At 39.2% G+C, this 26,013-nt stretch overlaps 1 protein-coding gene across 1 annotated transcript in view; it reads left to right on the top strand.

Annotated features, from left to right (window-relative positions):
* LOC126416202 (26S proteasome non-ATPase regulatory subunit 12) overlaps window positions 1-22,776 on the top strand; it is a 103,534-nt gene extending 80,758 nt beyond the window's left edge. Inside the window, exons 7-9 of the mRNA XM_050083793.1 lie at window positions 2,174-2,351; window positions 2,834-2,911; window positions 21,407-22,776. Coding sequence (XP_049939750.1) covers window positions 2,174-2,351; window positions 2,834-2,911; window positions 21,407-21,631 — 481 coding nt within the window. The 3' untranslated portion in view covers window positions 21,632-22,776. The remainder of the gene's footprint in view (window positions 1-2,173; window positions 2,352-2,833; window positions 2,912-21,406) is intronic.
* The last annotated feature ends 3,237 nt before the right edge of the window (window positions 22,777-26,013 follow it).

The raw sequence follows: 26,013 nt of genomic DNA on the forward strand, positions 1-26,013 counted from the left end.
GTCGAGCTCGAAGTTTCTTCAGTGTCATCACGTATGCATCAAAATTTATAGTGGTTCCACTTGGCATGACATCCACAAGCAAGAGTCCTTCGGAATCGAAAAACACCGTAGCCATAACTTTTCCAGCAGAAGGTTTGGTTTTGATATTTTTTTTTCCTTGGGTGAATTTGCATGATGCCACTCCATTGATTGCCTCTTCGTCTTTGGTGAAAAATGATGGAGCCAGGTTTCATCACCTGTCACAATTCTTCCAGGAAATTCATCTCCACCATTCTCGTACTGTTCCAAAAGTTCACTGCATACCGTTTTTCTTGTTTCTTTGTGAGCCACTGTCTTCACCCTGGGAACCCAGCTGGCACAAACCTTTTTTAACGCCAACACTTCAAGTATTCTGCAAACACTTCCTTCCCCTATCCCAACGTGACAGTTCATTCACTATAATGCGTCTGTCAGCAGTCACCAATTCGTTAATTCTCTGCACATTGTCTGGAGTGTGTGCAGTACGAGGCCTGCCGCTGCGAGGACAATCCTCAATATTGCCATGCCCGCTTTCATCACATAACCTCCTTGCCCACCGACTAACTGTACTGCGATCAACAGCAGCATCTCCATGCACCTTTTTCAACCTCTTGGATGTTTCCCACTGTCTCGTTTTCACAGCACAGGAATTCTATGACAGCATGTTGCTTCTGACGAACATAAAGTGTAGCAGCCATCTTGAAGACATGCTGTGACGGCACCACTCACGGGAACAGGTTGAATTATGTTTAAAAACAAGCGGGAAGGATGCATCTACACACTGTAAAACTTTCACACGTGCAGAATGAAAACTGTATTTTTACAAAAATAGTGTGCATTTCTTTTGGAGTGACCCTCATATAACATTACTGTGATCTCGATCCCTGTGTGTTAAAGTACATCTGCTGCTTTTTACGAGCACAAAGACTTGCTTAAACAGCTGTTGATACCGACTGAGGCCATTGGACTCATGTCGAAACATTGTGTATCAACAACACTGAAGAATGGCTCTTTGGAAAGTGAATATACAATATTTTATTTTGCAAAAAATCTGGTTTGCCATTACATTGAAAAACACACAGAATGAAATAGATTTTTAAGTAATCCTCAAAGCATCAGCTATCACTTGGGGAAATAAAAATAATGCAGTTTTTATTACTTTGTTATTATTTGTTTTTGTAACAAATAATAGCATTTTATTTTTTTCCCCTTGAGAATCTAAAATAAATATTTGAAACTCCAAATACTCCAAATAATATACTTTTGACCTAACAGAAATTGTAAGCAATTAAATTTATAAAAGAAACAGGCTCAATCAACGGTATTTTTTAAAAAAGTTCAGGCTAATAGAATTTTTAAACATCGTTACATACAGTAGACAGAATTTCCAATGGTAATATTTTTTTTCTGCATAGAGTAGATCGACTCCCCTGAAAATTGGCAAATTTTTGCGGTTGAGGTCTTTGAACATTTAACTACAGCAAGCATGTGAGGACTGGCAACAGGGTAAATGTATTCTGATTTTGGCCTATGGAATAATGTCAAAGGTCCTGAAGGATATGTAACTTGTAGAGTAACACCATGTTCTGTTGTGTTTAGGACAATGATTGTCCCAGATACAACAAACTAGAATATTTACAAGTTACATTTGATGGAATAAAAGTTTCTTCTCTCACAAAGTTTGTAAATTTATTCCTTAACTTACATTTCAAAGTAGCCTTCACATCACTGCTCATCATCCTCCCATCAAAGTTCTCAAAACAATCTGTTGACTTGAAGTTATGGAAATTTCTGTTCCCAGGAAATGTTTGATGTTCTACAAAGTGTTCTGCATGCTCAGAATGTGTCTGATTTACAGACTCCTTAGAAGTAAATTAAAATAAAACTTAACTTCGATGGAGTTAACGCTACAGAACTGAAACGATCCGTCAAATGTCATCAAATATAACACAAAGATTCTTAACTAATCCTTCACCTTCAGTTATTTTTTTGGTAAATTATAATAGGATATATGATGCAAACATGTCTGATTTGAACCATTTCTTGCCACAAACCTTAGTAAGAAATTAAATTTGCATTTACATTTTCATCAAATTGACATCAAACAACAGAGCAAGATTTCATGATCATTGTTCATATTTCTGTTGATATACAGGGAGCTACTTCGCCTGTTCACAAATCCAGAGCTGATCAAATGGTCTGGCCTTTGCGAGATCTATGAAAAGGAGTTGAGGCAAGGCTCGCCACAAAGTAAGCCCACGTCTGTGTTCACTGCTGACTCGGAACAAGGACAGAAGAGGTGGCAAGATTTGAAGAGCCGTGTTGTTGAGCATGTAAGATAATAAACTGTCTTGTCTAGTTGTCATTTACATCTGTATTTTACCAGTTTACTTTGGATAAACAGATTCTATATTCCATATTCTGTTTATAAAGGAAAAGTATGTTCTATAATATTAACTAATTTAGGTAAGTTGTTCCCAACTTAGAATGCCATCACCAGACTATAACAAATTCTGTTTTTTATTTTAAGCACACCTCTATCTTGATTACATTTTAAAGCTGGGGGTCGTGGGAGACGAAGATATACCAATATCCTCTCTCCCCCCCCTCCCCCCCTCTCCCCACCCCCTCCCTACCACCCTCATTCCCTCAATTTTTTCATTGTCCTTCCCTCACTTTGATGATACCCAGCCTCTGTTGTTGACTATAGTTCTTATATGCTGTGACATGACTGAATTGAATTAGAAGTTTGAAATGAAATTAAATAATAATATTGTTTAAAAATCTACATTTTTTTTCTTTCCTTATTTTGCAGAATATCAGAGTAATGGCAAAGTATTACACTAGGATAAGTCTGAAAAGAATGGCAGAATTGCTGGATTTGCCCATTGAGGTATGTACAGTGTACTTACAGTGTGAAAAACTTTGATCACATTTTCGTATAGTGCACCGCAGATCTACTAATAAAGAATTGACACACTGTGTGTGTGTGTGTGTGTGTGTGTGTGTGTGTGTGTGTGTGTGTGTGTGTGTGTGTGTGTGTGTGTGTGTGTGGGCTCATGCGCGCCGCTCATTTGTGTGGTTGAGGGGAGGGCTTAGTCAACTTGTGCACAAGTGCACACTCAAGTTATCATAGAGCAAACTGAGTTTCATAAATTTGGAAAAAATCACATAAACAGTTACTAAAAGGTCAAATGGAGGAACTGACAAGACTGGTCAATATATTGAAAAAAGACAGGTATGGCAGCAAACTTGGTCAAAAGTTGTCATGTTATTTGCTCCACTAACTATGTTGGAGGGCCACTGGAGGCAACTCAAACAAAAACAATTTTTATCCTCCATACTTTTCTCCATAATCAAATTCACTATTCCTTGATAACTCAGGATATGTCCTATCAACTAACCCCTACTTTTGGCCAAATTGTCCCATAAATTACTTTTATCAGCAATTTCATTTAGTTATCTTCATGAGTTATTCAATCTACCCGCCTAATCTTCTTCATTCTTATGCAACACCATATTTCAAAACCTTCTACTCTCTTCTTTCCTAAAATGTTTATCATCCACATTTCATTTCTGTATAAGGCTACATTCCAGACGAAAAGCTTTATAACATTGTCAGCTATTTTGTTCCCCAAATTGCAAAAGTCAACAGTTACTTTCAGTGTGCAATTCTCGCAGCATTATCTGATTTGATTTGACCACATTCCATTCAGTCTTTTTTTTACTCTTCTTGGTGTTCATGTTATGATCTCACTTCAAGACACAAGCCATTCAACTCAACAAATCTTGATAGGCAAGTTACATAAAGCTATTGTGTATATTTTTCCATTGTCTTCTCTTGTATAATCCAGTCTAGTATTTTATAACAAAAGTAGAACCTGCCTTCTCCTGCAGTCTTGCTGCATTTTTTATATATTAAGGTACAATCACTGTTAAACATGGGACTCAGAGAAGCTTCTCACATTCCTGTACTTTATCTCCCAGAAGTTCAGCTGCTTTTATAATTGCAATAAAGTCGTAATGTTCATGGCACAAAACTTCTAGGATGTTCTGAAATTGTAAAGAAAGGGCTGTTCTCAGAAAGATGTTTTGAACAATGAAAATTGGTGGCAAGGTGCTTGAAGTGATTATTATTTTTTGAAGGCATGTGAATTGACAAGGCATTGGTCTCTTCATCTAAAATTAGAATGGAATAAAATAGTAGAAAGAACTGAAATATTGGAAATTTGCCTCTAATAAAGTTTTGCATTATTTCTTAGTTGTGAAAAGTATGAAATTAAAAGGTGTCACAGTGGCTGGCTGGTATATCCATGTAAGAGGGAAAATTTCCAAGTACTGCTCACAAAACACACATAAGTACAGAAAGCTATTTTTTGGAACTTTTAGTTCCTTCCTCAAGTAGGGAAGAGGGATCATGCTATGTGGAGGGGTAAACATTTCTGAAAGTAGTAGTATGTTGTCAGCCCATATTGTTGCATAAATTCATGGTGACATGAGGCATCAGTGGTGACTGTATCATGTTCATAACTGCGTTCGGGGTTTCATACAGCACAAACAGAAAACACAATAATATTGCAAATTATCACCTATCAGAATAGGCAACAACATCCAGTGTCTTAGGAAAATCATACAAGCCAATATCTTGCATTCTGCCATTGCAGCCCTGCAGTGAAAGATGGACAGTTATTTGCTTTTCACAGCACAGTATGTTTTGCCTGCTCACCATTTCTGTAGGCGGGAAGCGAGTAGTGTGAGGTGTTTCGCAGGGTAACTGCTTCATCAGTGTTGTCCAAACGTTAGGAAGTTACCATCCACTTAAAAGTTTAAACACTGAAAGAGCACTATTCAGATGAGGCTACATCTGTAAAAATTGGTAGTTAAATGGATTATAGATGTTGACATGTGTATGGCTACACAAAAAGGATTACAGAAGGAAGAGATGGCAGTGTTTCTACTGATTTAAGAAATATTACTGACGCAGTACTTAAATCAAACAATGGAAAATCCAGGATGGAATGTAACAATACCAGAGAAGGAAAGTTGCTACTCACCATATAGTGGAGATGCTGAGTCGCAATAGGCACAATAAAAAGATTCACACAATTAAAGCTTTCGGCCATTCAGACCTTTGCCAGCAGTAGACACACACACACGCACACAACTTGCACACACATCTGCAGTCTTAGAGAGCTGAGACCACACTGTGAACAGCAGTACCAGTGCATGATGGGGGTGGCGACTGGGTGGGGGCAAGGAGGAGGCTGGGGCGGGGAGGGGGAGGGATAGTATGGTGGGATGGCGGACAGTGAAGTGTTGCAGTTTAGACAGAGGGCAGGAGAGAAGGGGGGGGAGGGGGTAAGTTGCGGAAAGGAGAGAAATAAAAAGAAATTAAAAGATTGGGTGTGGCGGTGAAATGATGGCTGTGTAGTGCTGTAATGGGAACAGGAAGGGGGCTGGATGGGTGAGGACAGTGACTAACGAAGGCTAAGGCCAGGAGGGTTACGGGAACGTAGGATGTATTGCATGGAAAGTTCCCACTTGCGAAATTCAGAAAAGCTGGTGTTGGTGGGAAGGATCCATATGTCACAGGCTGTGAAGCAGTCATTGAGATCAGGGATATCATGTTTGGCAGTGTGTTCAGCAACAGGGTGGTCCACTTGTTTTTTGGCCACAGTTTGTCAGTGGCCGTTCATGCAGACAGACAGCTTGTTGATTGTCATGCCTACATAGAATGCAGCGCTGTGTAAATCACATGACTGGTCTCACACGAAGCCCTGCCTTTAATGGGATAGGTGATGTTAGTGACCGAACTGTAGTAGGTGGTGGTGGTGGTGGTGGTGGGACAGGTCTTGCACCTATATCTATTACACGGATATGAGCCATGAGGTAAGGGATTGGGAGCAGGGGTTGTGTAAAGATGGATGAGTATATTGTGTAGGTTCGGTGGACAGCGGAATACCATGGTAAGAAGGGTGAGAAGGATAGTGGGCAGGACATTTCTCATTTCAGGGCATGATGAGAGGTAATCGAAACCCTGGCGGAGAATGTAATTCAGTTGCTCCAGTCCCGGATGGTACTGAGTTACGAGGGGAATGCTCCTCTGTAGCCGGACTGTGGGACTTTGGGAGGTAGTGGGAGACTGGAAAGATAAGGCACGAGAGATTTGTTTTTGTACAAGGATGGGAGGATAATTACGGTCATTGAAGGCTTCATTGAGACCCTTGGTATATTTTGAGAGGGACTGCTCGTCACTGCAGATGCGACAACCATGGGTGGATAGGCTCTACGGAAGGGACTTCTCGGTATGGTATGGGTGGAGGTACTGCTGGTGGTTAGTAGGTTTGATGTGGACAGAGGTACTGATGTAGCCATCTCTGAGGTGAAGGTCAACATCTAGAAAGGTGGCTTGTTGGGTTGAGTAGGACCAGGTGAAGCAAATGGGGGAGAAGTTGTTGAGGTTCTGGAGGAATGTGAATAAGGTGTCCTCACCTTCAATCCAGATAGCAAAGATGTCCTCCTTACCACCACCCAGTCGCCACTCCCGTCATGCACTGGTGCTGCTGTTTGCAGTGTGGTCTCAGCTCTCTGAGACTGCAGCTGTGTGTGTGTGTGTGTGTGTGTGTGTGTGTGTGTGTGTGTGTGTGTCTACTGCTTACAAAGGCCTTAATGGCCGAAAGCTTTAATTGTGTGAATCTCTTTATTGTGTCTATCGCGACTCAGCATCTCCGCTATATAGTGACTAGCAACTTTCCTTCTCTGGTATTGTGACACAGTACTTAATAGCAGCTGAGCAAGGACTGCCCCAGAGCAGGCCCAGGTATTAATTGTACCCCAAATAAGTTCTTATGCGATCTGGATGGGACCACATGTTGCCAAGATTGTTTAGCATACGCTGCAGAAGTATCACTTGAAAGACTTAGCATATCCTCCATACATACTTAATCTCTCCCCATGCAATTTCCTGCCCTGAAGAAATACATTCATAGCAATTGATTTGCTGTGGATGAAAAGATGCACATGTGGGTACAGTCGTGCTTCTGTAAGCAGCTGCAAACATTTTTCAATGAAGGCATTGACTGTCTTGTTCAAGAGTGTAATAAATGCATTAGTGGTTATGGTGATTACCTTTGAAATAATAAACAGTTTACTTACTTTTTTCCTTCTGCCCCGTTTTCATTTGACTGCCTCTCATAAAATAAATTGTAGGGACTGCAAGAAGTTTTATATTGGCCAAATGGGGAGAAGTTTTGATGAACAGGTCAGATAGAATGAGAATAACTCATCCACATATGGCATGTATCTAAGAGGAATCAGCCATTCCTCATTATACAAGAACGGTTTGATAAATCTAGTAAATTTCCATGAAAGGATGGAATATTTTTGTTATGCTTCATGGTTGATTAGCTTGATTATTCCAAGGATCATATAAAGAATTTCAACAATATGCAGTGAACAGTTATTTTTGTTATGCTTCATGGTTGATTAGCTTGATTATTCCAAGGATCATATAAAGAATTTCAACAATATGCAGTGTACAGTTCATTGTTGACAGCTATCTGAATTGGTCAGTGTGTAGTCTGTGATTGAAAATGAAGAAAACAGTTTCATACTGTTATTAAACTTTTCATTTGAAGGCTTGGACTGCCGCATAGATCAAAACAGAATTGGATGAAGTTCCTGGACTGTGCACCATCATTGATGACCACTTACTTTTGGATTAATGAACAAGGTTGGACAAGCACCGAAGACGAAGTGTGCTCCTGCCATCCTATTGAGGTTACGACAAATGTACCATTGACAGAATCAATGCTGTGGTAAAAGAATGACCACTGAATAAAAATCATGACATTGCAGAGATTGTAAGCATATGAGTTAGGTCATAATATCGTACACAGAGAGATGACAATGAATAAGCTGTGTGCAAGGTGGGTGCCGGTATTGCTCGCAGTCGACTGGAAGGGCATCAAGCACAACATTTCAGCACAGTGTCCGGTGACCTTGTAACCTCCCCCTCACTTATCGACCTTAATGACAGTGAAAAATTAAACCGCGTGTACCTAATTGAAATTTGGGAAAAGCAATCGTCACCGAAGTTAATCTGTTGGTAAAGAGGGAGGAAAGGGTTACATCTAAATGAAAGGAAAAATGCAAATGAAACTGGTGGAAATTTATTTTGAAAAGGGGTAAAGTTAATAAAGAAAGTAAATGTGCGGCCGTTACGTTAACAATTAACTAGCGGTAATTATATATTTGAGATTTGGGGGAAATTACGGTCGCCAGTCCTAAGGACAATTACTATAGTAACTGAAAAAGAAAGGTTATTACACATATAATTAGCACTAGAAGCGTGGCAACTGAAGGTTGACACGTGTAGTGTGAAAACTGAAAGTTTGTCAGAAGTAATAAATCTCGCTACACTCTGACTTAATTTAGCAAAAGAATTAATAAAACCGGAAAATCGAAAGTTAATTTAGTGACTGAAGTTAATAGTGAGCTTTCTTTCTGAAGCACATCGAAATTCAGTAAAATACGGTTAGTCTTGGACTACCTCAACAATCATTTCAAAAGCAACTTGACTCTACGCAATTTAGAAATAAGAGATTTAACTTTGAACTTGAATTAAATGATTCTGAACAATTAACAATAGTAAAATTTTGTACGTACCAAGCTGAGCTGGAGTCACAGGTAAGCTAAAATATACTAACAAAACTCGCACTCTTAATTTGTGCTCGTGTAATCTAAATATTGTAGCCAGCTATGAATACTTTAATCGAACTTTGAAATTAAAGCAGTGAAATTGAATTATATTATTTTAATGCTGGCGTTTGAATTTCAACGACACTCAGGTTCATTTCGGAAAAGGAAGGGACCCTGCTTGGCAATGCAATTGGGACAATGAGCAACAAAGGTCCATGCTACGTTACTGTAATTTTGTGATTTGAGCAGTTTGAAAAGCTGAGGTCTGCCATACAGTTCTGAAACTTTACGTGCTTTTAGTCTTCCTTGTTGGTTGATTGATGGTTTGGAGCCGTTGATCGAGGAGTTGGCGACAGTCACTCATTGTCGGCCGTCGCTGTTGCAGAAGCTGGATGTTGGCGCGCCTTCTTCTCGACACGGTCACCAGACGAAACGGGCTCTTGATGTGCGCCAGCTAATACTTCCCGTCCGCGACACCATGTCAGAAACTATCATCGCAAGTCGAGCGCAATTAAATGCTGCCAAACCCCGAAAGTGCGGCAACTCGCGGGAGCTTCACACACACCTGCTCCACTCGCTACTCCAGCCAGACTCCTCCTGCTCTGCCTGCGCTCCACGCGACAGAGTTAACACTATACCAAAGATCCTAAACACTTTCGTTCTTCACACGACCTATCGATGTATTCGTTCGATAGCATAGTTTTCCCTAGGCAAGACCCAGCGTAAAATACAAATAATATTTACGAAACAAACCAATTATACATTGACATAAATGCATAAATATATATATACAAATACTAAAACAATTACAATATATAAAAACACAGAAATGTTATATCTTTAGGTAACAAAATAAGGAAAAAATTATGGTACAATAGATGGAAATAGGAGGATATGCATTTCCGGCGTTACAACCTTCAATTGCAATCTGCAAGACATTTTGCACCGATTTGTGACAATTGATGAAACATGGTTCTCCCATTACACATCATGGTTAAAACGGCAGTCAAAATAATGGCTGGTGAAAGTGCACTGAGGAAGGCAAAGACATTTTGTCTTCTGGTAAGGTTTTTTAGGACCCCAGTGAATAATCCTCATAGGGTGCTTCGCAAAAGGCAGAGCCATAACTGAACCCAATTAGCATCATTGTTGGATTGTTTGAAACTTGTGTTGGCCGAAAAAAGACCAAGCACCATTCCACGCACAAGCGATAACAACGGCGAAAGTGCATGAATTGGGCTTTGAATTGGTTCCCCATCCACACTATTGACCAGACTTACCCCCGGTGACTTCTTGCTGTTCCCTAACTTGAAACTTCGGCTTGCTAGAATGAAATTTTCGTCAAATGAGGAAGTGGTAGCAGTCAATGAGTGTCCTGCAGTTTGACAGAACCTATTTTTCCAGTGTATGAAAAATCTGGAGGATTGCTGGACCAAGTGTATATCTCTGAAAGGAGATGAAGTCAAGAAATAATGTAAGTTGTTTATGAAACAAACATTTTTTGTTGAGTTTTTACCAGACTTGTCAAACCACCACTGTATATAAACAAAAAATTATAAAATTTACATAATACTGTTGAGGGAGAAACCAGGAATATTTTGGAGGAAATGAAAATATAAAGCATCTGAAAAAGCAGCTATCATAAATACTAAATGAGCAGACAGATTTGCGGGGGAGGGGGAGGGGGGGGGGGACCAGGAGGTTTTTGGACAACTTTAGTTACATTTTAAGTTCCATATGAACCAATGAATGTGAAAGTCTACTTTTAATGTCATGGCATCTGGTATTGTTGCAGAGCCACAGTGTTTTTAATGTGGTAGTGTCTGTTATATTATATTAGTGATGTTAATGTGTATTTTAAACTACCATAAGTACCACAAGTTTTGGAAGTATCACTTCAGCATCCTTGTCTGCATCAAGATGATCGAAAAGGCATCAGAAGGTGTTACCAGAAGAACTCTCCCTTCTGTTTGGAAGAAACTTTGGCCAGAGGAACTGCTTTTTAATGTAATGGCATATGAAAATTTTACAAACTCTTTGTTTCTTGTAATAATGACTATTATAGTTCATTATAGTGGTGACATTATTGTGAATACAGTGGAACCTCGCATAGCAAGCGTAATTTGTTCCAGAATCTTACAGTGCAAAACGCTCATTAATTAAGTAAAACAATTTATCCCATGTAAATTAATGTAAAATATGATAATGCATTCCACACAGAAAAAGTACTAAAAGTTTTATCTTATTCATGCCATTTATTCAAAGAAAATTATACATACAGCGTATTATGTGCTTTATTATTCATGACGCATAACTAATTCCTTTTTACTAGGAAGCTACCTGTAGTCATTTATTTCTGCCGATACTTCATCACTTGGTGAAAATTCAACACAACATTATCATGAAATAAATTAGAAGTGAGCATAGCCACTTCTTCATTGGATGATGATTTTCAAAGTACACTACAACCAATTCCCTCGCTTTTAAAATTTCTCTTATTGCGCCAGAAGAAGACCGCTTTGCTGTTACCACCTCCACCTCCGAAGAATGCCTCTCCACAATTTCCTGCTACAAAATACATTGCAACTCCATAAGCTCTTTGATGGTCATTTCTTGGCTGTGATCTTCCACAAACCCATCAATATCATTGTTATCCACTTCTAGTCCCATGCTCTTGACTAAAGACACAATCTCATTGACTATAGGCTTCACAGGTACTGACTCAAAACGCCTCAGAGTCACATTCGACAACACACTCTTACCAAAACTTCTTCCAAACAGAAGGGAGGGTTCTCTTGGTAGCCCCTTCCGACACTTTTTTGATCATCTTGACATGGACAATGACGTTGAAGTGATATTTCGAAAACACTCTGAGAGTGAGACTTCAGTCAACTAAAAGCAATGCTTGAAGATTGCTTCAGTGTAGAGTTTCTTAATGCTAGAAATTATCATCTGTTGATCCGTAGGCTGGAGTAACTGAGTGGTGTTGGATAGCAAAAATTGGATCTTGATGAATTAAAATTTTTCAAGGAGGCTGTCTTGTAGGCCTGCAGAATGGGCAGGAGCATTGTCCATTACAGGCAAGATAGGGAGTGGCAGATTCATCTCCAGCAAATATTTTTTCACTGAAGTGCCAAACACTTCATTTATCCAGTCACAAAAAAGATCATGTGTCACTGAAGCGTTGTTGTTGTTGGAGGATCTCCACATCACATTTAACCTGATATTCTGGATTTTACACTTCTTGAAGGCTCGTGGAGTTTCTGAATGGTAAACAAGCAGAGTTTGATTTTCAAATTGCCACTTGGCATTGGCACAGAAAGCAGTAGGAGGTGGTCTTTCATTGGCTTGTGTCTGGGCAATGCATTTTCCTCTGCTGTATAAAGGTACACTTCGGCACCTTTTTCCAGAATAGACACATCTTGTCGCAATTAAAAATCAGCTGCTGATGAAGTTCTCCGCTGCCTTTGTGTTGGAGCTGGCTGCTTTGCCATGCCTCGCAACACTATGGATGCTGGTTCTTCTCTTAAACTTCTCAAACCACTGAAGGCTTCCCTTAAAAACTTCTTGAGCTGCTGATCATCCTGACGTCTTCTTAACAAGGTCGGCGAGAATTGTTTTTGCCTTATCACAAATTATGTTCTCATTAATAGTGTTGCCTTGCAATTGCTTTTCATTTATCCATATAAGGAACAACCTTTCGACATGGTCCAGAATTCAAAACCATTGTTTAGATATTCTTGTCACTCCTTTTGAAGCATCTATCTCCTTGATTCCACAGTTAATTTCTAAGATCATTGTATACTCTTATGGTTATCTTGTTGCAGTTTCTTTAGGGACATTTCTACGTAGGTTATTAAAATTTGCACTCACAAAAAACACTGTGTGGACACAAGTTTAGAAAAATGCATGATCACAAGCTGCACTGTGATGCTAGCAGAAAGGTCGCTAAACCCAGACTGCAGTATGTACTAAATACATTGTTCATATGCTGCTGCCGACAATGAAAGGCGTTCATATTGTTGACTGTTTCCTCACCATGTGCGAATGGCTGGTGATGTCACACTAAACGTACTAACATTATTATAAACAATTTTAGCTTCCACTATGTAGGATTTCTAATTAAGAATAATGACAAGCACATAATGCATGCAATACTGTGGTCAGACAACTAGTGGTCTGCTGGTATACATTGACCCCTTTGGAAAATGTCACTGTTTGAGCATACTCCTTGAACTTTACCTGTTCCCATTTTTTTATAACAATTGTGTTTATGTCAGTGTAAGTGAAAGGACATGCTGTGCTGCTATGGTAAATATGTGAGCCAAGGTCTAGAAGCAATTTGTCAACAGCATTTTAATTACATGACATATTACAAATTGTGTTCCTTCATGCATAACTATGTGTAGATATTTTCAGTGAGTGCGTGCGTGCGTGCGTGCGTGCATGCATGTGTGTTTTAGGGGGACAAGTGTCTGGTGTGTGTGTGTGTGTGTGTGTGTGTGTGTGTGTGTGTGTGTGTTGGGTGGACAAGTGTCTAGTAATTATAATACACAAAGTGTAGTGATGTTAATTTAGTGATTTACCTTTTATTTCTTGGTTTTGTTATTACAGACATCCGAAAATGGCAACAGGCTGAAACTGGCCATTAATGCAGCGTAATACATGATAAAATAAATGTCACCTTGTATGAAGAATTTGAAACCCTACAGTGAATGTGTGAAATAGTTTTATCATTCAGAAATTATATTGAGGCCGTGGGCCCAAACATGAAGAAACTAATTACGTAAGAGAGTTTGCTGTATGCCAGTTCAGTTCTTTCAGCATCTCCTTGGCACTCTCCCAAGGGGCAAACAAGAATGTGACCATTCGTGCTGCCCTTCTCTGTTATATACTCCATATTTCCTGTTAGTTGTATTTGGTGTGGGTCTCACATGTTTGAACAAATTCCTAGGATGGGTTTCACAGGTGTATCGTAAGCAGTTTCCTTTTTAGACTAACTCCATTTTCTCAGTATCCTATCAGTGAACCATAGTCTCCAACCTGCTTTACCCCTGACTGAACCAGTGCTCGTGTTTCATTTCGTTTCCATACAAATTGTTACACCCAGGCATTTATATGAGTTTATACCTACTGTGACTCATGGATATTGCAGTGATAGGATATTGTGGTTCTTTAGAAATGTAAAATTTTGCACGTTGAAAAACTAAACAGTTAAAGCAAGTAGCCAATTGTTACACAGTTTTTCACAAATATTCAGTCAGACCTTGATAAGATTTCAGCTTTTTTTCAGGCAGTACACCCATGACTTTTAGGACATCATTTTTTAACAGTAATTCTGTGTATCACTTCTGCAGCTCTTCTTGTTGATGAGTGTAACATGTTTTTCCTAACCACTAGACATGGTTTTTTGTTTGACGGATCTGTAGTATATTGTGGGTCAAAGAGAGAATAAATCGGCTAAATTTCTGTATAGAATTTGATAGGGATTCTTCTGAGGCCTAGAACTTCAGTGTTTCTCAACACCATTCACTCATCTTCACAGTTGCACGAGATTTAAATTGAGGCAATATTCCTGGATTTTTATATATAAAGGAACATGAGAAAATGTTGCTCTTCATTTCTGATTTTGGTTTTATTACCTTCAGGTTTGTTCACTGTTTCAACCCTCAATTTCAATTCCTGTCTTGTCTGTGAGTGTCTGGATGCTAACTTTGGTGCCGCTAACAAGTCTTAACATACAACCGGAATATCTTCATCTTTTGTAACAGAGCTTTTGATAATATTCAGCTGTGGTAGTCATTGAAAGCTCTCTTGATAGCTAAATGTATTTAATTCATGAACTCTCTTGTCTGTACCACGATGCTTTGTGTTACACCTGTGTTTTTATAGGAATGCCTTCTCAGTGACTGTATATCGTGGAAGGACCCTCCCATTGTGAACTGTTCCACCAGGTACATATCAATCTAGAGCATGGTGAACTATACTTTTAAATTTGAGCCACAGTTCTGCTACATGCTCCTAACCAGATCCAGATATTTTAAGTTCCTCATGGAGATACAGCACTACTGCCTCTTTACTTAGTTGACTGAACATCCATATCTTTTTTACGTGTTTTAGTTGCCCTTTGTACTTCGGTAATCAGTGTTGCTACAATTGCCCTCATGATCACTGATGCCAATTACAATGTGGACTTCCTAAAAAGAAGTCAGGTCGCTTCATTGCATAGAATGGATAAAACATCTTTCTAACGTGTAGCTGCTTATTAAAGTGTAAAAAATTATTACACTTGCCCATGCATTCCCTATATCATAAGTTTATGAAATACGGAGGGGGGTACCTGCTTTCTTTGATAATGATCAACAAGAACCAAATAATAGACTGCGTATGATAGAATATGTTCTGAACAAGAATTTAGCGAAAATTTTCCTCCGTTTGAAAATCTTTGCAGACGCCTCTTTAGTACATTACATTCTGCGCAGAAATTGTAGTAAATTACATTCTGCACAGAAATTAGTCATCTTAGATTTAAAAATCTAGTCAGTTGCCATGCTTCATTTCTGACTGTATCACTATTCAGCATAAGAATAATATGAATATAAACATGACATGATATGTATATTCTTCCGCGTTTGCTGTTGTCTCACTCTAGTTTCGTAGTTTATCAGGCATACGTGATTTAAATGAGATAACAGCAAACACGAAAGAATACATGGCATAATGTTTACATTCATATTATTCTTATGGTGAAGAGAATACTGCATGTGATTCACAATTCATAAAACTTCCTATTAGCAACCATCTCTTGTCACAAGTAGGAAAAAATTCAGAATGTAGAGTTGGCCATATTGACATACATCCCAAACAGTCTTTCCAGTCGGATTTTCATAGTAGATTTTTAGTAATGAGTTCAAATGCAGAGTATGTTGTTGTTGTTTTCAGTCCGTAGACTGGTGTGATTCAGCTCTCCACGCTTTTCTATCCTGTGCAATGGAGAGTAGCAACACTTAAAATAACTTAGAAATTAAACGCTAAAATTTAATAAAAAATTTTATGAGGTTTGTAATACATCTTATACGAATTGTTTAAAATATCAGTCATGATTGGGATTAAGCGTGTGTGGAATCGTCGTCTTGGCTCAGTGCTTGGTTTACGCAGTGGTCAAAACTCGGGTGGAGGAATAAGCTCATCTTCCACCTTTATTTTTAGTTATATACTGACACACAGGTTTTGGTGCCAGTATTTATCTTTGTGGCTGCAAAGCATGCCTGTGTAGCGCTGCATATATTCGACGGCAGAAGTTAGTTGTGGCGACACCTACCGACATTTTTCGGAACTTCCGCTTACTTTGCACTCGATTCTAAGCCACAGGCAGTTCTTTGGATTACAACCGGAAAAAAAGTGTGGCTTACATTCGAGCAATACGGTATACTCACGGGGACACACTGAACTGTGCTCCTTGCCACATGACTGTAGTGTTTTTGCCGCAGAGTTGGTAGGCATCTTTCATGCTCTTGAGCATATCCGTCCCTGCACTGGTGAGTCCTTTCTCATCTGCAATGTCTCTTTAAGCAGTTTGCAAGCTCTTGACGAGAGTTAAACATCGCCATCCATAGTTACGATGACTATCCAGAATTCCCTGTATGCCAGTGAACAATGTGGATGCCCAGTGATGTTCTTCTGGTCCCCAGGCCATTTGGTATCCTAAGGAATGATCTCACTGATTGCCTGACTAAACTGGCTGCCAATAGGCTGACTCTTGAGATCAGTATTCCGGAAACAGACCTCCAGTCACTGTTATGCCATCAGGTTTTAGGGCTCTAGACTGCAGTATGGCTCAATCTGATTTCACCTAACAAACTATGGGTGGTAAAGGAGACTATGGGAGTGGAGTCCTCCATGGAAGTCTCTTGCAAGGACACTGCCATCCCTTGTCAGCTCAGCATCAGCCATACTTGGCTGGCTTGCGCTCTTCTCTTCTGTTGTGAGGACACACTCCACTGTCGTTGTGGTTCCCATTTGACCAACATAGCCGCCCTGCGGCAGATGCTTAATCTCCCTGACTCCCTACCCCTGGTATTAAGAGGTGATGGCACAGTGGCTGACTTAGTTTTACTTTGTATCCGTGAAAGTGGAATTTACCACTCACTTTGAGGGAGGGCTACTTGACCATATTGATCCGTTGAGGGATTGGCAGAACACGCTGTTGCCGCCTCTGCCCATAACAGACTGTGGAAATCTCCCCCCCTCCCCCCCCCCCCACCCCCACCCCACCCCTCCTCCCTGAAATTGATAATATTGAACAATGCCCCAGGAGTTCCTGTCAGATTATATACTGAATTTGTGACTGAGTTAGCTCCTCTTCTAACTATAATCTATTGTAGATCCCTCAAACAAAAAACTATGCTCAATAGTTAGAAGAAAGCACCAGCCGCATATGTTTAGAAGGGTAGCAGAAGTGATCCCCAAAATAACTGTCCAATATCCTTGACATCAATTTGTTGTAGAATCTCAGAACATATAATGAGCTCAAACACAATGAGGTATTTCAAACAGAGTGACCGTCTCTGTGCTGACCGGCATATGTTCTGAAAACATCGATCGTGTGATATCCATCTTGCACTTTTTTCACATGATATACTGAAAGCATTCGATCAAGGTAGTCAGGTAGAAGCAGTATTTCTTTATTTCCAAAAAGCATTTGACTCTGTACCACATCTAAGCTTTCTGTCAAAGTTATGATCATATGAAGTATCAAGCGAAATTTTTGACTGCAATTGAGGATTTTTTGGTAGGGAGGACACATCATCTTATCTTTGATGGTGAGTCTTTGTCAGATGTAGAAGTAACGTCAGGTGTGTCCCAGGGAAGTGAGCTGGGACTAGTGGTGTAAAAAGCCTGGGCATTTATAAGTTGGGGCAAATGCCCACAATAAATGCCTGGGCAAATGACCAAAATTCATAATTGACTAGGCATGTACACATATTAAAGATTAATTAATAAAAAATTTAAGTTAATATTTCATATTGGAAAAAGTGTTTTGCAGCACTGCTTCTTTATTGGTTGAGTAATCAAGTTGAAAAAGTGGCTTCGGAGTTTTGGAGGAGTTATTAGGGGAAAACATATTGTATTGTAAACCTAACTTTTTGCATCTTTATTGAGGTTAATTCTTGGGGTAGTGCATAATTAAAAAAAGAAAGCAACACTCAATTTTGAAAGTAATTTTTGAAATAAAGTAAAATTTATAATAAATTATACTACCGCAAAAAAATAAATAAATAAATAAAAAACACCCCTCTTGGTCAGTTTCTCAATCTTCGTAAGTTGAGAATAATCACGAAGTTCCAATTCTGCTTCAGAGTCCCATGAATATGATTAGAATTAGAGGGAAAATGTTTATCCATAATGATTTTAATTAGGGATGTGTCGTATCAATTCCGATACCACAACTCTAAGAATCGCCAATTCTCTAGGAATCAACAGTATCGAAATCAAATGATTCCAGAATCTTTATTTGTTATTAAATCTTATTTATGTATGTGTTCTCGTTTTATCTTCACAGCAGTGCAAAAATATGAAAGAAGATAAAGAAAGAAGTGGAATAGAAAAATATAGTCTGTCTCAAAAGTCACCACATCTGAAAATAAAGCTTCTCTCTCTCTCTCTTTCTTTCTTTCTTTCTTTCCCCTGCTGAAGACATTATAACATTTAACAATACATTTATCATCAAGAAACACATTCCAGCTGTTTGATAGATTCACTAGTAATTTTGCTATCAATTATTGTCCTAAAATAATATTTAGAGATTTGACAAAGATTATAAAGTGTTGTACATTACAAAATGATGATGTAAGTAAGAACAGTGTTTTTTAATACCATCTTATCACTGCACAGCTGTTCAGTGCTGGGGGGGGGGGGGGGGAGTGTGTGTGTGGGGGAGAGTGTGTGTGTGTGTGTGTGTGTGTGTGTGTGTGTGTGTGTGTGTGTGTGTGTGTGTACACGCACGCATCCATCTTTGTTAAAGCAAATTGGTGGGGGGGGGGGGGGGCGGCATGCTTCTCTCTTCTTTTCTTTCATTCTTACTAATAAATGCAATGAATGATATACATTAGTTTAAGTGTAAACATTTACTAACTTTTAATAGTGTGAGTATTGTCCCATACATTATTTTAATTAGTAAAAATATACATTCTAGCCATAAAAGGTTTAAAAAGTGCTTTTTTAATGAATGCCCAGATTTTGAGTATTTAAAACTGATGTGGGCAAATTCCCATGTATAAATGTCCTGTCCTCTTGGCATTTGCCCAGCCCCTGTCCCTAGCTAGGGTCCGTGCTGTTTGTGTTACATATCATTGACCTTGCAGCGAATGTTAATAGTAACCTCAGGCTTTTTGCAGATGATTCAGTTATCTATTTTGAGGTACTATCCGAAAGAAGCTGCATAAATAATCAGTCAGATCGTTGTAAGGTTTCAAAGTGGTGCAAAGACTGGCAATGAGCTTTAAATGATCAGAAATGTTAAATTGTGCCTTTCACAAAATGATAAAACATGGTATTGTATGACTATAATATAACTATAATATCTGCCAACTCATAAAATTATGTTGGTGTAACACTTTGTAGGGAAGTAAAATGGAATGATCTCATAGGCATAGTCATGGGTAAAGTAGGTGGTAGATTTCGGTTTATTAGCAGAATACTAGGAAATTGCAGTCTGTCTTTAAAGGAGATGGCTTAGAAATCACTCGTGCAACCCACTGTGGATTATTACTCAAATGTGTGTGACCTGTACCAATTGGGACTAACATGGGATGTTGAGCGTGTACCGAGAAGGGCCGCATAAATGTTTACAGATTTGTTTGACCTGTTGGAGAGTGTCACAGAGATGCTGAAGAGACTGCATTGGCAGGCTCTTGAAAGTTGAATGTAAACTCTCCCAAAATAGCCTACTTTCAAGTACCAGGTTTAAATAATGACTCTAGGGATATACTACACCCCCAACTTATCACTCACGTACTGATTTTGAGGACAAGGTTAGATTAATTACAGCAAATGCAGAGGCATTTAAACAATCATTTTTCCCGTGCTCAATACAAGAATAGAATGAGAAGAAACCCTAGTAATTGGTACAGTAGGACGTACTACCTGCTGTGCAGTTCACTGATGTTTGCAGAGTACAAATGCAGATGTAGAAGTATCCAAACCAGTTTTATCTAGAACTCTTGACTATAAATCATTCTTATAGGATAACTTCATTATTAAGTATTTGTTCCTAACACCAGATATGGTAAAGAAAATGTATTGGTATTGTGGAAGTGAACAAAGGTACACTGAGGTGACAAAAGTCATGGGATACCTCGTAATATTGTGTGAGACCTCCTTTTGCCATCTGTAGTGCAGGAGCTAGATGCGACATGGACTCAACGAGTTGTTGGATATCCCCTGCAGAAATTTTGAGCCATGCTGCCTTTTATAGCCGTCCCCAATCATGAAAGTGTTACTGGTGCAGGATTTTTAGCAAGAACTGACATCTCGATTATGTCCCATAAATGTTGGCGGGATTCACATCAGACAGTGAACATGGCCAAATCATTTGCTAGAACTGTCCAGAATTTTCTTCGGAACAATTGCAAAATGTTGTGGCCCAGTGACATGGCACATTGTCATCCATAAAAAGTCATTGTTGTTTGGGAACACAAAGTCCATGATCAGCTGCAAAGAGTCTCTAACTAGCCCAACATTACCATATGCAATCAGTGATTGCTTCATTTGGACCGGGGACCCAGTCCATTCCATGTCAATGCAATCTATACCGTTATGGAGTCACTACAGGCTTGCACAGTGCCTTGTTGACAGGTCCATGGCTTCATGGGGTCTGCACTACGCTTGGACCTTACCATCAGCTCTTACCAACTGAAAATGAGACTCATTTGGCCAGGCCACAGTTTTCCAGTTGTCTAGGGTCCAATCGATATGGTTGTGAGGCCAGGAGAGGCACTGGAGACGATTTGCTGTTAGGAAAGGTACTCGTGTCACTCATCTGCTGCCATAGCCTATAAATGCCAAATTTTGCCACACTGTTCTAATGGATATGTTTGTTGTACGTCCCACGTTGATATCTGCAGTTACTTCAGGCAATGTTTCTTAACTGTTAGTAGTGACAATTCAACACAAATGCTACAGCTCTTAGTAGTTATTTGAAGGCCATTGGCTACTGCGTTATCCGTGGTAGGAAGTAACACCTGAAATTCATTTTTTTTTACCGAATCCGCCAACAGTTTCCAAAATGAGGTCTTATTTGCTTAGTTCGAACTACTATTTCACATTCAAGGTATGTAGTTATATGTCTGCCATGCAGCACTATTCAGTCCCTGAATGAATGACAACAGCCTGCAGTCCATATTGTGCATACTAGTGAGATTCACTTTTGGGCTATAAATTGCTTTGTTTTGTATTCCTTTCATTTTATTCCACATCATGAATATATGTCGTCAAAGATGAGTCAAGGTCTTACCTCTTTTTTTATTTTGTGTGTGTGTGTGTGTGTGTGTGCGCGCGCGCGCATGCGTGTGCGTGTGTGTGCGTGCGCACGCGCGCGTGTTCACATATGCTAATCAAAATTAAATATGTATGTGTTCAGAAATATAACTGTGATGGTTTATAAATACTTGTTTTGTTTGTGGAACAGGAAACTGAAGACTTCCTCTCAAACCTTGTGGTAAACAAGACTGTGCTTGCCAAGACAGACAGACCAGCAGGGGTAGTCTGCTTTACACAAAGCAAAGATCCCAATGATGTGCTGAATGAGTGGTCTAATCATCTAAGCGCTCTCATGCAACTTGTTAACAAGACGACACATCTTATCAACAAGGAGCAGATGGTGCATAAACATCTACAAGTTGTGAGAGAATAGCATTATCTGCGCCTGGAGAATGGTAAACTAGTACGTCTAGTTTGCAAACTTTGATGTGTTCTGACTACAATTTGCACATCAGGTTCTTTATCTTCAGTTTCAAAGTGATATGTTTTTATATATTTATTTTCCTTTGTGCTGAAATTCAGTTTTGTTTAGGCATTAATACTAAATGTTTCATAATTTGTGATGGACATGAAACTAATATGAGATATTAAATTCTGTTCACTGTTATGTGTTTCAAGCATATTATAATTTTGTTTAGAACATGAAAAGTGAAGAAATTGAAAACAGTTGATTAATTGTCTTAATATTGAACATTATAAATTGAAAATATCTGTCCATAATATCACACATTGAAAATTGTACAGCTAACTTACTAGAAAGTTCCATTTCTGCATCATTGTTGCTGTTGTTGTATGTGAAGTGTGGCAGTTGGAAAGTGCACATGTAGAATGTGTTTTTTAAACTCACTGTAGTTAATGAATGTGTGTAACTATTCATTTTTTTAGTTTATTGTCAATTGTTACTTCCATGTTTTAACAGAGATATGTGGTAGTGCTGATAAACACAAACTCTTTAACTTTGTGGGACTAATAATGAATGGTAGTATAAGAATATAGTGAATTTGTGGTTTTGTGCCACTATCAAGACTGTGTATAAGTTTTGAACAGAAGAAATATATTTCCTGAATAGTGAAAAAAGGAGTCTTACTGCGAAGTTAACTGATAGTGAGGTACAATTTTTCTCAGAACGAAAATATATAATTATAAATGTAAATGGTATCATGCTTAACAGAATTTTGTGTCACTACATCAAAAATGTGTAACTTTTGTCAGAACACAGTTGCTTTTCTTTCTGTCTCACTCTGTTCATTTTTGCTTGATCCAAGTTCAAATAAGATGACGGAATCAGTTATTTTGATGGGTTGAGATAGTTGACTGATGTGAAGAATTTCGTGTGAAATAACAAATACTATGTTTATTTATGATCATAACAGGTATAAAAATATGTACAGTAATAACTGACTATGCTGTTAAAATTGACGTTATCAACATTTGTTGTTGAAGAAAAATTGCTGTAAACAAAAATAATTCGAACACAACTTAAACACATACTGATTAAAGTAAAATTGTTTTTTGTAACTTCTGTGTCCATCAGCAATGCTCTACTACCCTTTTTCAGCAGCATTTTTTGTGAAATATCCTCTGCTCAGATAGTCCAAAATAAAACTAAAAAAGATACCATGCAAGATAGCAACGAAGAAGACAAGCAAGAATGCTAATTTCCAGAGCCTAAGTTTCATGTATTTGATCAGAGAATAGAGGGATGGGGGAGCGGGAACGATTAGGATACTGTGGTGTCACCGCCAGACACCACACTTGGTAGGTGGTAGCCTTTAAATCGGCCGCGGTCCGGTAGTATACGTCGGACCCACGTGTCGCCACTATCAGTGATTGCAGACCGAGCGCCGCCACACGGCAGGTCTAGAGAGACTTCCTAGCACTCGTCCCAGTTGTACAACCGACTTTGCTAGCGATGGTTCACTGACAAAATATGTTCTCATTTGCCGAGACGATAGTTAGCATAGCCTTCAGCTACGTCATTTGCTACGACCTAGCAAGGAGCCATTATCAGTTGCTATTGATATTGTAAAGAATGTACAGACAAGAGCTACGTTCAACATTAATGGATTAAAGTTAAGTATTCCACCAGTTACATCCTTTTTTTCTAGTCTAACTACCTTGCCCTGTTCCAGACCTCACGCCAGCCTGCGTGAGCTTAAGCGCGTGCCTTTCGGCTTCCTCCAAACCCCGTGGGTTGGCTCCTGCCAATCCACAACAGATACCATCTAGGAAAGTTACCCAGAACAATATGTCTAGAGAGACACATCAGAGCAGTCTGGAAGATAATCAAACATAAGCAGGCAAAGGAGGAAGGCACATCATATACATTTATTATCTCACACCTGTTGTCAGTAGTATTCATGAGTAGAAAATAAAAAGTTCATTATCTACAGTAGTTAAGTGCATTATATTCTAAAAACATCATACCAGATCTCATAATATTCACAGATATTGTGGAGCAGAAGGCAAGTTAGGCAGCTCCTAGTAGCTCCGTGCTGCTACAGGACCAAGTGATGTGACATTGCATGAATGGCCGGTGCTACATTTGAATCTGCTGCTCCTGCATTCTTACTAGCATCAAGCCTATGTCTTCACTTTTGCTCAGTGTTCAAAGCCTGCCCCCACTTGTACCTCTGGTCCCTGTTAAAATTGTTGCAGTTTATTCTGATTTGGGTCACTTCTTTGATAACAGAATCCCAGTATTGATGATTGAGCCTAAACTCTTGCTTGTTCAAATCGTACTTTATACACATTTTCTAGGCAATGTTCAGCCAAGGCTGACTTTCAGATTCACTTTTGAAACGCATAATAAACTGTGGCAAAAGTATGTGCCAACACACACTGTGATAAGTCACTGGTTCAAATGCTAGTCCTCCGCTGCAGATTTAGGTTTTCCATTCTCTCTCTAAATTTTTTATAACAAGGCCACTGTGTATGTGTTGGGATCTTGGGTATAGTGTTTCTGGCATAAGGCACCCAGTAATTGCTTTGAAAGATTCAGAATGGCAAGGCAAACACACCTGGGAGACATTATGTAAGACTGGATAATTGTAAACCTCACAACAGTCTCTTCATGACACATCTGCTGTCAGACTGTATCATTGGCCTCAAGAGGCTGGGCTGTATTCTTGGTAACCTGTCAAATGTCCCTTCATATAAACACTTCGCATGGCTCAGGAAATATGGTGCCTTACACAATGCGAATGACCTCAGGATCATTGGAGTAATGTCCTACTCACAGATGGAACAAAGTGTGGCATTAGGACCTAGTCTTACAGTTGATCTGTTGAATGCCAAAGGACATTTTACAACCCTGCTAATAGTGTGGAAAGGTGCTAATGTGGCAATACCATAGCTCTCATCCACAGTGGTCTGTAGAAATGACGTCTTGCAACAACAGTACGTGCACCATTTTAGTGATAGCTTAAGGACCTTCATCCATTCCCAACAGTGTCACCACAGACCATTGCCAACTACCCTGGGGCATTTGTCCACCAGTGAGTTCTGAGTAGTGGGATTGCCAGTATGTGATTTTGTAGTGCATCCTATATTTAAATCCAAGGAGATCAGACCCTATATTGGCCTTCTGAGTGGTGTGAGTTGGTCATGTTTTAACTAATCTGATGATGTGAAGTAACAAGTAATTGGTAAAGTGATGACAGGATTCTTCATTGGCTGTAATTCACCTTTTGTTTTTCTCCTGCTTGGCTTGAACAGTCTGACTCAGGTTACAAATTTTGCCCTTTCATTTAACACGTCAATGGCCACACACACTGTGATGGATGTTTCACCACTAGGCCAGGTCACAGTCTCAAATGTGAGGCTCTGCTGTTGTTGTCACTGAGAACATGGTGTCAGGTGAAGGCTCTGCGTGGCCATCACCAGTCTCGTGTTGGCCAGCATTTTAACAAAATTAACTTTATAACTTGGTTTTGTATGCCCCGGGAAATCGGGGGAAAACCCGAGAATATTTTTAACTGGTAGAAAACTGGGAAAAACGCAGTGGTTTTTTTTTTTTTAAAGAATTCTTGGGATTTTGCGTTGTTTTAGTTTTGAGTTAAATTTTTGTAGTTTTGACTGGTTAGAAGTGATACTTTAACAAAGAAATTTACTTTAGCCCGCCACTGCAGAATAATACTGCAGCAATAAAACATACAAAGAAAAACACCAATAAAACTTAAGTTGCAAAGAAAGTGTGCTGTTTACAACATAACACAATGCGCACACAAGTGTCTGCCGACTGCAAAGTGTGTCAAAAGCTTTAGGACTAAGACTATGCAATACACCGTAACAACAAACTACTTTCAATGAGTGTGGCATCACAACTGTTTAAAATAGGTTTGTCTGAGCAGTAGCCAGTGGGCTCATAAGCACGTGCACTGCTTAAGTCGCGTATGAGCAGCCCCTTTCCATCACTTCTTGCTATATGAAGTGTGGCTGTTATCTGTATAAGCAGTCGCTGCAAGAAGCCAGATGTGAACCGGAAAAATTTTCCTGGCGTGCCCAAGCTGCCAGATTTGTGCTTGCACAGAGAAATTGGAGTTGTAGTGGGGAGCTGTCTCCACATGACCGACATTTATGTTTTGGGATTTTCTTGTTTTCTCTTCATTTACAGCTTTCACGTCAAATGAAAGTAGACTGGATTGCTGTGATTGGGAGCTACCAAATAAAATATGTGCACATAATTACAGAAACCTAAAATATGTTGTTAGTTTCTGATTTTATTCTATTTCCACATTATTTATATGAAACAGT

The sequence above is a fragment of the Schistocerca serialis genome, chromosome 8 (assembly GCF_023864345.2).
Source record: "Schistocerca serialis cubense isolate TAMUIC-IGC-003099 chromosome 8, iqSchSeri2.2, whole genome shotgun sequence".
NCBI classification, from domain to species: Eukaryota; Metazoa; Arthropoda; class Insecta; order Orthoptera; family Acrididae; genus Schistocerca; species Schistocerca serialis.